The 12,268-nt window shown below is 46.8% G+C and overlaps 1 protein-coding gene across 9 annotated transcripts in view; it reads right to left on the reverse strand.

Moving 5' to 3' along the window:
* Positions 1-7,030: 7,030 nt before the first annotated feature.
* The window catches only part of SLC4A11 (solute carrier family 4 member 11), a 143,822-nt gene continuing 138,584 nt past the window's right edge, over positions 7,031-12,268 (reverse strand). For all 9 annotated transcript variants that reach the window (XM_064419072.1, XM_064419071.1, XM_064419073.1 and 6 more), the window contains one exon: positions 7,031-10,521. In XM_064419072.1, the coding sequence (XP_064275142.1) occupies positions 10,458-10,521 (64 nt within the window). In that variant the 3' untranslated portion in view covers positions 7,031-10,457. The remainder of the gene's footprint in view (positions 10,522-12,268) is intronic.

The following is a 12,268-nucleotide window of genomic DNA, read 5'->3' on the forward strand; positions in this document are numbered from 1 at the left end:
TGTACTCACCCATTTGCCAGATTTTTGTTGGTGATTTTATTTGTTATTCAAATAATGGAAGTGCAGCTTTTCCTCCTGCTGCTCTCCCACCCGCCTTTCCCAAAGGTTTGGGGAGAGCCTGGTTTAGGTTTGTGCAGTGAGAGAACAGATTTATTTTGGGGGCTCCCCTTTGGTACCTGGAGAAAAGGAGGCTCAGGGGGGACCTTGTGGCTCTGCACAGCTCCTGACAGGAGGGGACAGCCGGGGGGGTCGGGCTGTGCTCCAGGGAACAGGGACAGGAGGAGAGGGAACGGCCTCAGGCTGGGCCAGGGGAGGGTCAGGTTGGATATTTAGGGAAATTCCTTCATGCAAAGGGTTGTCCAGCCCTGGCACAGCTGCCCAGGGCAGTGGTGGAGTCCCCATCCCTGGAGGGATTTAAAAGCCATGTGGATGTGGCCCTTGGGGACATGGTCAGTGGTGGCCTTGGCAGTGCTGGGGGATCTGGATGATCTCAGAGGGCTTTTCCACCTTAAATAATTCTGTGATCCTGTAACACCTCTGGCCCCTCCCCAGCAGGGCTGCAGAGCAAACACTCCTGGCCAAACCTTTCCTCAAGGACAACAGGACAGCTCCCTGGGGAGCAGCAGGAAGAGGGGACATCACTGCAGGACACCAAGGCCAGCCTGGAGCTGGGAGAGGGAGCTGGCAGGGCTCTGTCTCCCTTGGAGCAAACCACTCCATGAAAACCTTTTCTGACAGATTTTTTTTGGTGCCTGACTTTGGGCAGAAGTTTTTGCTTGAAGGAAGCGTCCAAGGCCAGGTTGGACAAAAAAAATTAATAAAATGGAAAAAAAAATTAATAAGATTCCTCCAGGTTGGACAGGGCTTGGAGCAACCTGGGACAATGGGAGGTCCTTGCCCATGGAGATTTAAGGTCCTTCCAACCAAAACCATTCCATGATTTCTGCTTTTCACACAGGATTTGGGGCTGGTTGAGCTTGAGTCAAGCCCTGCACTCACCACCTTCCCATTCTGAGCCCAGGGCTGGAGCAGATTTTGGAGTTTTGGGAGTGGAACCCGTCCTGGTGTTCTCCTCCCTGTCCCTGTTCTCCTCTCTGTCCCCTAGATGGCACCGGCTCTCAGCACATCAAATTCCCCATGAAAAGCAGCAGTTTTTGGTGCCTGCGAAGGCTCAGGGACAGAAACAAACACAAAATCCACCCCGAACATTTAAAAGGGGGAAAAAAAAAATAAAAAAGAAAAAGAGAAGCTACAATTAATTGGGGGTTTTTGGCTCATACATGGAAAAATTCAGATTTCTGGCCCTTTGCTGGCTGCAGCGTTTCTGCTGCTTTCTCTTCTGGTCCATCTCTGGGTTCCCAAAAGTTGGGGACAGGGAATAAGTGGTTCCTTCTCCCCAGCTTTGCTGCAGTGGCACGTGGAAATCTGACAGACCCTGTCACACCTGGGTCACTCCAGGAAGACATTTCAGTTCTTTATAGGGCTGGGAAGCGCAGGGAGGAAAATCCCAACTCCCTTTTTAGCTTAAACCAAAGCAGGAGATTGAGGAGGGAAAATTACTGACAAAAGCATCAGTTTGAAGAGGCAGCCACCCTAAATAATCCCTTTCTCCCTGCCCTCCATGGCAAACCCACACACCACATCCCTGGGGCCTGGCTCTTCCTTGGATGTTTTATCCATGAAATTTTTGGCCATCTCACATTTCAATCCTCCCGCAGAGCTCCTGGCAGAGCACCACGAGTGTCCTGGTGGGGAATGTGAGGGAAACACGTCCCCACCTGACCCTGACCCTCCCCACCAACATTTAAACCCCTCTCACTGTAAAATCTGCTCTGCACGGGGGCTCTTGGCACCTGGCAGAGGCTCATCCAAAAGGAATCCAAGCAGGGACATCCAGAAGGTGCCAAACACGTCCCTCCTGCTGCTCAGCACCCATCCCCAGGGTCCCCACACCCCCTGAGGGCTCCGTTTGAGCACAACCCCTTCTCACCCATTTTTCTGTCCTGTTTTGGGGCTCTCCAGCCCCTGCAGGAGGGAGCAGCCCTGGGCTGGGGCAGGTTCAGTGCTCTGCTCTTGGCACACCCCATGGCACAGCAGGGAGCACCAAACATCCCAAAAATCAGAGGGAACCCACCCAAATTAACACCACCCAAACTGCTCCCCCTGTTCCTGGGGTTCTGCCCATTTAGGAATTGGGATTTTTTTTTTTTTTTAATATATAGATTTATATGAGGGTCACCAGCATGGCTTTAGGGCAGCTCATGCTGATGAAGGTCAGAGCTGGAGGAGGAATCCCACAGAACCTGGGGAGATGCAGTGGCTGGAGACCAGGGACAATAAAATTGTTGCAATATTGGCATTATATATTCATATATATATATATTTATAACATTACATATTTTTATAATTTTAATATATATGTGCATTATTTCTTTATTATCAACAAATAATAATATAATAATACCAATAGTGATATAATAATATATCAATAGATCATTATACAGGAATTGGTATCTATTATATCAATATATTAATATAAATATCACAATATCAACAAATAAATGTTGCAATTTATGTACTGGCAGGCTGTGGATTGTCCCAGATCCTGCTCTGAGACCCACACAACCATTCCCAGCCTCACCTCAATCTCGTGTCCTTGTGAGCTCCTCTTTGAGTTGCAGGAGGTTGGAGTTGGCAGCTGGGTGCTGGATCCTGTGGCAGGTAACAAATTCACTCCCTAGAGAATCCCCAGTGACAACATTCACCTGGATTTGGGCTCATCTCTGGTTTGGGTGATGCCAAGGAAGTCAGAGCCAGCTCCAGATGCTGCCAGTGCACCAAATCAGGTAAAAGGTGCAGTTATTCTCCATTAAATGATGAAATAATCCAATTTTTGGCTCCCCAGACTCTCCCGTGTCGGACACGTGCTCTTACAGTCACAGCTGAGATGCTCAAGAGCTCCAGGTGCTGGGGATTACCCAAATATCCCCAGTCCCCAGAGAAACACCCTCAGCACTGGGAGAGAAACCCAGATTAAAGCAAAGACAGGGATTGGGCAAAAAGTAGAAATATATAAACAGCATATTGCTTTTTTATTTCCATTTTAAATACAGAGCTATGTTATACAGCCAAGGAATTCCCTCTCCCTCCCTCCCCCTCCAAGCAACTCTTATCAAGAGAAATCCTTCACTGGAAAATCAACAGCAGATCAGGGACGTGCTCTGGGAGAGCCTCTTTAGCAAGTGCAATATCCATGGGCCAGAAATCCCTGCACAGGGACCTCCCTCACTTCAAATCCTCCTCAGAATCCTGGGACAAACCTCCTGGGCTCCCGTGGAGAAGGATTTAACCAGTTACACATCATGGGGGGAAATAAACCCAGCACTGCTACCCTGGAAATCCACCCTGTGCTGCAGGGAGAGGGGATGCAGGGTGGAGATGAGCTGGGTCTGCCCCTGGAAGGTTTCTCCTCTCAAGCAGGGCTTATCCTGCATTTACACTCTCTCCAGGGAAAGCAGGAGGGGAAAGGAGGGAGTATTTAAGATATTTATGTATTTAGGATATGCCTTTTTCAGGTGGGAGCACGGGCAAGTGTGGCATTCACATTTTCTGGAAAAATCCCTTCACCCAGGATTTTTCTCCTGGGAAGCCTCAGAGAAAAGGAAAACAATTCTTATCTCATTTGCTTCTCCTGTGCTGTGCTCATGTGGAATGTGTTTGGAGATTGTTTACCCACAGGTGATTGTTTCACTGGATTCTGCTGGGAGTTGTTTTCACTCTTTGGTCAGTCAGGGCCAGGCTGTGTCAGACTCTGGAGAGAGTCACGAGATTTCATTATTATCTTTTTAGCATTCTGTAAGTATCCTTCCTCTATTCTTTAGTATTCTTTAATATAATATAGATAATAAAATAATAAATTAGCCTTCTCAGAACATGGAGTCACATTCATCATTCCTGCCTTCACCAGAGCACCCCACAAATACAATAGGGAAGGGGTTGGTTTGCATTAATTTGAGGGTGTACTTTGTTTGGGTAAAGTTTGGGGTTTTTTAGCAGCTGAACTGTTGCAGTTTTCAGTAAGAGAATTTCTGTTTTCTGAGTAACATCTCACAGGATCATGGAATATCCTGACTTGGAAGGGACCCACAAGGATCATTGAGTCCAATCTTTCCTTTGTGGGGTCAAGGTACAAACTCACACCAACAAAGGACAGGGAAAAGAGGGGATAAACACCTCCAAAACCAGCAGAGCCCTCAGTCACTGATTAAACCAGTGTGAGACCCCAGGCTAAACCCTCCCAGGGTCAATCAGCAGCTCCTCACTCCCCAGTGGCAGCTGTGCCCTGCAGCTGGATCATCCCTTCTCCCATGGGAATGGATCTCCTTGGACCTGCTGGGCTCCTCAGAGCACGGCCCAGCTCTGAAGGGACACATCCAACACCTCCCAGGGGCTGCAGCTTCCAGGCTTGGCCACTAAATCCCAGGATCTTGATTAGTTTTTAATATCAGAAGTGGTGGAGATGGGAGGGAGCTGCACCTGGGCAGGCAAGGGGAGCTCTGCAGTGAAGCCCTGGAGGGACAGGACACAGGGAATGGCTTCCCACTGCCAGAGGGCAGAGATGGGTGGGAAATTGGGAAGGAATTCTGCCTTGTGAGGGTGAGGAGGGGCTGGGATGGAATTCCTAGAGCAGCTGTGGCTGTTCCTGGAATCCTGGAAGTGTCCAAAGCCAGGCTGGATGGGGCTTGGAGCAACCTGGGGTAGTGGAAGGTGTCCCTGCCATGGCAGGGAGTGAAACTGGATGAGCTTTAGGGTCCTTTCCAACCCAAACCTTTCTGTGATTCTATGAAGATGTGATTCCCATAAAATCCTGCTCCAGCAGGCCAGCACTCTCTGTAGGTGCTGCTTGAAATCAGTGGCACTGGTCCCAAATTTCAGCTTTGAACACCAGGGAGGTGCCAGCAGAGCTCCCAGGGGAAGCAGCTCCAGACAGGAGGGACACAGCCTGAGCTCTGTCACCCCCATCAAAGAGCTCCCCCCCAGCACTGGGGATGCTCAGGGCACCCAGGGCTGCACCTTCTGCTCCAGCCACCTCTGCAGAACCACCCAGGTCCTCCAGTCATGCAAAACTTACCTCAAACAAGCATTCCAGGACCCCAACTGCTGCTGCTGGGCAGATGAGAACTGCTCCCAGCCCTCCCAAAATCAGCACTGAAATCAGCCCCCCACCTGTTGAATTTGGTAAGGAGGATTTCCTGCAGGCCCCTGATCACATCACAAACACCTCACTGCTGCAGAGCCCTTCCCACATGCTAAGAAGTGCCAGCATCACTCAGATCAGGAAGGAGAGACTTTACTTTCAAGCTGTTTTCCCCAATTCTTTGTGTTTTGCTCCCCTTCTGGGGCACTGCTCCTGCAGCAGCAGGAATTTGTCTCCTGGATGAAGAGCAGAGTCTCCAAGCGAGCAGCTCTTTGCAGGAGAGGCAGATGGGGAGCAGAAGGCAGCATCTCCCCCAGGACAGGCTCTTCAATATTTAATGTGACATCAGAGCAGAGCTGAGCCATCCCAGCTCATGCAGCGTTTTGTACAAGGCAAAGAAAGACACAGCCAGGGAAGTGTGAAAGGAAAACACCCAAAAGCCAAAGAGCAAAGTGCTAATTTGTGATTCTAAAGCTTGTACTGCAACAACTCCCTCCCGTCTACTCTGCCCACAACGTTGATGGCTTGTTCTTTACAAGCAGTGCTGCAGCCACGAGTGCAATGGCCAGGGTTTGGTCCTTCAATGCCTTAATTAGACAGCAAAACAATTAGAGAAGATGATTCTCCTCTAACATTCAGAGGCCTCAGCACAGAAAACAACCCAGCCCCACCCCATTATGTCTATTTAGGTTGTTTTGGAAGCTTGGCAGATGAAAGGAGGACATCCCTACTGGAACAGGGGCCACAAAGGAGATTTCTGAGGAGATGGGGAGGTGCAACTGCTGCACAGTTATGAATCCTTCATCACTGCTTATCTGGCAAAGGAGCCCCAAGGGGCAGCCACTGCCAGACACAGGCTCAGGTTCTCCAGGAAAAATTCCCACTCAGCATTTCCCCAGTGGAAATTCCAGAGGCAGCTTCTAGAACGGGCTGGGGAAGCAGAGAGCTGGGCCAGCAGATGACAGCAAACAGCCTGCACTGAGTTTTGGGGGGACAGACACAAGAGAGGTGCTTGAGCCACCCCTGGATCTGCCCATCAACGTTCTAGGCAGGTAAAAAAACCTGCAAAGGGCAGATCCAGAATGCAACAAACAATAAAAAAAGGTTGGGAAGGAGTAACATGAATGTGTGATGATCCTGTGGGACACACTGGAAAACAGGAGCTGCTTTTGGTGATGTGACAGCTCAGGCCCCTTTCTTGTTGCCGAGAACTCCACAAAAACCCTCCCAAACCAATCCCTGCCCTCCCATCTCCAAATCTATCCAACTTTGGGGAACTTCCTGCTCCTCCCAGGGGTGTCCACAGAGCAGAGTGCAGCAGCAGCTCCTAAAGCAGCCAAATATGAGCAGAAGTTTGTGATGTCTCAGTCTCTGGGTGCAGCTGCGGATGTGGAATGTTGGGAAAGAACCTACAACTGTAAATAAGTGTGGCCATCAACCCTGCTTCTTTCCAGAGCATCCCAGTTCCCTGGATCATCAGGAAGCTCGTGTTGTGTCCCACAGTGCTGGGGCTCATCTTGGACCTTTCACCAGCAGCAGCTCTGAGCCAAATCCCTTTACTCCATCCCCATCCTTCTGCAGCACATCCAAGTGGAGCTTGACATTTATTAAATAACTTCAAATGTTGGTGCCAGGGAGTTTGGGGTTGTTGCAGTGCAGTTGTCAGCTGTGCTTCCTAAGCAATCCCAAAAGTGCTGCGCTGCTTGTTCAGCAAGTTCCACCTTTTCACCAGCTTCCCTTCATTTACATGGACAAACACATCAAATCCCACACGCAGCACGTCAAGGACGTCTTCAAAAGCAACAAAAGAAAGTCTCAGACCAACAAAACCAGTCAGGTACAAATCCAATTTTAATTGTCAAGCTCACTTCTAGCTCCTACATTCAACGCAAGGATCAAAAACTACAAGTTTGAGAGTAGAATTTTATTCTATCTCCAGTTTCTGATCGTTTTGGCAGCTGTCAAACGGCAACTTCCAAAATCCACTTGTTTCAGAAGCTTCTCCCTACCTTGCAATGCCAGGTGAAGCCCACGGACTCTCCCAACAGCTCTTGACAGACTCAGTTCTTTGGCAACAGTTATACAGAGCATTGTGCGTATATAAAGAGCTTATAATAAAACTTCTTTTACATTCTAATTGTCTTAAACCTTCACAGAAGTATTAAAGTGCTCAATCAACTCTGAACAAACCCTCCTTCCCTAGTCAGCTACTTCCTGGAAACGCCTGCACTTATGTCAGCAAAACCAGAAGCAAACAAGAAGAGAAAAGGCATGGAAAAATAAAATAAATCCTCTGCAGGATCATGAAAACCCCTTCTGAGACAAGAGGCCTCGAGTCTCACATCTCTCTTCCACCCAAATATTGAGACATAGGTTCAAATGTTCAATCAGTCCAAGCCAGCACAGCTTTTTTTCCCCCCACACAAGCTGTGCTGATTTCCCATCAGCTGATTCTTTGGCCCCTGACTTCTGTAAGAACAGAAACCCTACAGAACAGAATCCTACTGATGCTACAAAGAAAATACAAACACTGAAGTCACACTGGTGAAGGAAAAGAAAAGATACAAACAAGAGTTGTGGTTGATATTTAACCCTCCCTGCTGCCTGGATTTTCAATTCTCTCTGCAACATCTGACACTATCTGAAATGAATTTTTTCAAAAAGGCTTTAAATGGGGACATTTTTGGCCCTTCTAAGTGGGGCATGGAGAGTGCATCTCAAAACTATTTCATCTGGTAAAACCTGCAGGCCAGTCCACCCCACTATGGCTCTGTGCCTGAGGAAATCCCACCCAGAGCCTCAAAGAGGACCAAAGCCACATTCCCTTGGGCACATCCTGTCCTTCCCCCAGCCAAAATATCACTTAAACCACCCCCCAAGGTGACTCCTTCCTGGGGAGACACCAGGAATTCACCCACAGCTCACGTGTGTGTTACAGCTTTACTCAGCCAGAGGATGACATCTCTGATTGCAGCTTTGCTTAAATCTTTTGACATCTGTGGGAAAAACATGTTATTTCAGCCTCAGCAGCCCTCTGCACTCCCTGGCTTCCAGCAGGTCCCGAACTGCTGCCTGTCACCTGCCCTTTTGCTGCTGACTGAAGATCAGACAGAGTTCTGCCACCTCTGAAATCCTGTCTGCCCCTGTTCCTACACGCAGCCCTTGCTAACAGCTCTGAGTGATCCTGGCACAGAAATGACTCAAAAGCCAGGGAATCTTGGGGAAAATGGTCAGAAACCACATTTGGGTTTGCACCTGCTCTTGTCAGACGTGGCAGGAGCTGCCCCTGCAAGCAAAATTCCCTGCCTGGATGCACTGGGGTGGTCACCCTGACCCTAAGACTTCTCACATCAGCTTGGTGCCACGTGAAGGTTGTGTTTTTGCTACCTGTGACATTGTTTTGCTTGCTAAGCTGAGGGGTTTCCCCTACAATTCCCCCAGGGATATAAAATCATGGATACAGGAACTCTCATTGCTCTCCTCCCTCGAGTCTCAATACAAAGGGTTTCGTAAGAAAATGCAAAAATTAGTTCTGCACACGTGTTTGAGAGCCGTGGGCAGCTCCACAAAGATTAATTACCTTCTGATCTTTAGTGCAAATACACCAAATCTGCAGTGGCTTGAGCCTGGCTTAGCATCAGCACAGGAGCTTTGCACCCAAAGCCTTCCTCCCTCATGGCTGGGCTGGTCTCCCTCACCATGCTGGGGTGGGAGGAAAAAACTCTGCACCATTTACTGGGCAAGCAACTGGTAATAAACATTTCTCTGTGCTGATAAATTCATATTTTACATTCCTTTTCTTCCCTCATTTCTACTCTTTTGAAAGTTCACCACCTAGGTCCACAATTTTCTGAACATTTTTAGCTGTGACCTGTGATGTGCCAAGCACTGAACTAAAGGGCAGCTTGTTTCACAGTACTCCAAATAAGAAAACTGACCATAGTACAAGCAAAATTAAATAAACTGAAATATAAAAGACAGCAGAAGTTAAGATTCATCCAGAAATATAATATAACATCTGGGAGGGGGTGGGGGGAAGTGGAAATCAGCTACACAACAGAAACAATGAAATGACCAACATGTATTGATTAGGTGAAAAGAGGAAAACTTTCATTGCATTCTGTACATCAAAATTAAATGAAAAATTCACATGTTGGAGCCTCGAGACAGAATGATGAAGGTCTCAAGCCACAGGAAGGAGAAAGCAAAGAAAACACCTTGAAGAAAGCAACACATAAACAAAACCAGTAACTGAGCAGCTTCCAAAGGAATAAAAGTGACCATATCTCAAATGAGAAAAAAGCAGCACTGAAGCAGAGAACAAGTTTATGGTCAGGACATGGTGGGTAACACTGACTGCACAAAACACTTGTGAATTTGGAAAGAACCAGGCCTATTTGTATATCTATGCAAAATATATACACAACTCCATATGTATATATGTACACATAGGCACTACTGTACATATGTATATGCAACCTCGACACAACTGCCCTCTGGGTGCAGGCAAAAAAATGCTGCAGTTGTGCAAAAACCTACAATTCTGTGTTTGATTACCCAGGAGAAATGGGAGAAAGATCCAAACTAATGCCCAAACAGCTCAAACCCAGCAGGGGTTTCATCCACAGGGCCGTTCCAGCCCAGCCTCTGAATGTTCCCAGCTCATTTTTGCTGGGATTATAAATTCATCCAAAGCTGTGGGTTGTAGCAGTACACATTGCATCTGTTTCCAAACCCATTAATGTGAGAAAACAGGCACCATCTCTCCTGACATCAGGGGTTTAGCACGAGGCCATCCCACCCAGAACAGCAATTTGGGAATACTGGGTGCACAGGGAATTGGGTTCAAAGGCCAGGCCAGGGCTGTCATTCTATAAAACACGGGTCAGTTGCTGTTCTTAGTGTTGGGGAAGAAAAGGATGTGGTGCATTAAAAAATCCCCCCCCACCCTCAAACAAGGGGAACACAGGACAACTCTGGATGCTCCGACCGTGCAGCCAGGCTGATCTTCGGGGTTGGTGTGGTTGGGGGTGTGGAAAGAAGCATTTTCCATTAATCCTGTTCGCCTCACAGCTCCAGAGAGCAGCGTCCTCTCAATCCCAGGCTCCCTCGGTCTGGCACAGCCCCCGTGGGGCTGTGACAGGAGTGCATTGCCAACCTCAGAGCACGAAGAAAGTGGTGAAAGGAAACTGCAGGGATGGTGCCACGCCTTGGCTGGCCCCAGAGGGGCTGTCTCTGCTGCTCTGCAGGCCGGGAACCCTCAGTACTCGGCATCCATGGCATCCAGGTACTTGGCCTCGATGATCCTGGGCAGCAGGTTGTACCTAGGGCAGAGCAGACGGGGCTCAGTCCCTCTTTGTGCAGCATTTTTCTCCCTGTCCCAAAGCTCCCGGGTGAGAGTGGCTGGGACATTCACACAGTGAGGGGGACACGAAGTGGGGACAGCAGAACCCCACAAAAGCAAACACAGCGTTTATGGGAACAGCAGTGCCAGGGTCCCTCTGCAGGAGCCTCCTCCTTCGGGAGGAAGGAGAAAGGAAAAACCTAAAAAGAAAAACATCTAAAAAGAAAAAAAAACTTTTTTTTTTTTTCCCCAGAATGAAGCTGGAAAGGAAGGAGAACATCCTCATCCTCACAGGAGGAAGTCACTTCCCCAGAGCTCTGTCACCACCAAGTCCTCAGGGTGACAAAAATACAGAGATGAAAAGCCATGACTCCAAACAAGACCATCCTGAGCTGGTGTCTGGCTTCTTCATGTGGAGATGCATGGACAAACACATGTAAAACAAATTACTTAAAAAAATGTATAAACTTACTTTAAAAAGTAAGTTTAGTATAAAAAATTTTTATTAAAAAATTGCTATAAATTTTTTTTAATTTGATTTTTTGCAAGAACATCCTCACCAATTATTATATTTGGGTTAGAAAGGCACTGTGAAGTTGCTCGTGTAAATCTCGTAAATAAATAAAACTATTCACACAAATAAATAAACTTATATACATAAATTTTAAATAAAACCTGAAATAATATATTTATATAAATAAATAATATTATATACATAATTTTAAAATAAGGACTAACACTACTTTCACACTACCTTCACAAACTAAAATAAAATTTAAATTAATTTTTAAAAGTATTTAAAATAATATTTTAACTAAATATTTTATAAATAAAATATCCTATATTTTATTATTTTTATATTATTATTTTGTAATAAAATACTCTAACTCAACAACAACCGCAACAAAAAAAGACAATTAAAAAAAAAAAACCAATGCACATTTATGTGGCATTTCCCCTTATTTAACAAGGAAGTGACTCTTCAGCTGTTAAAATAACTCATAAAGCACCAAAAAATCAGTTTTAGATTTCAACTGCTGTGCACGAGATCCCAAACATCATTTATTAATGAGAAATACCAGGATCTCCTTAAGTAGACTCATCATAGAATAAAATGTTTGAGAGCCACGGGAACCCAGATAAGAGACAACTTGGAGAGAAGATTCTTCTGTGGGCAACCAAAAACCCATCATGCCAAAGTTCTGGATCTAAGCCAGGAACTGGCAATGGCCAAAGAGATCAAGTTTTCTTCCAACAGGCTGTTTTCCACTGCAGTCATGGATTTCAGTGGCTTCTCAGGATGTGTCTGAGACCACACCAGGGATCTCTCACTAATGACAACACAAATCACGTTTTCCAAGCTGTTGGACGGATGGAAATGTGGCTTTGGGACGTGGCTGAGTTCTGGATGGGACACCAAGCCATGCCTCACTCGTTTGTGTTTGATTCTTGAATTTGCCCCCTGGCTGCTGTCCCATCTCCTCTTTCTCCTTTCACTTCTTTAAAAAAGAAAAATGGAGAAAATATATTAAATTTCTTCAACTGCCTCATCTATTTAGAGTGCCAAATCTTTGGGAAAAAGTCATTAACTACAGAGCTCATGGATCATGGTGCTGCCTTCTTGGCTGGAGGCCACAGAACCTACATGAAGGCAAAAGAAATCAGAGGAAGCAAAGCCAAGGGCAAATTTCCGTGCAGTGCCAGGCAGCAGCATCTTCCCCTTGGCA

The sequence above is a fragment of the Passer domesticus genome, chromosome 4, assembly GCF_036417665.1.
Source record: "Passer domesticus isolate bPasDom1 chromosome 4, bPasDom1.hap1, whole genome shotgun sequence".
Lineage (NCBI taxonomy): Eukaryota > Metazoa > Chordata > Aves > Passeriformes > Passeridae > Passer > Passer domesticus.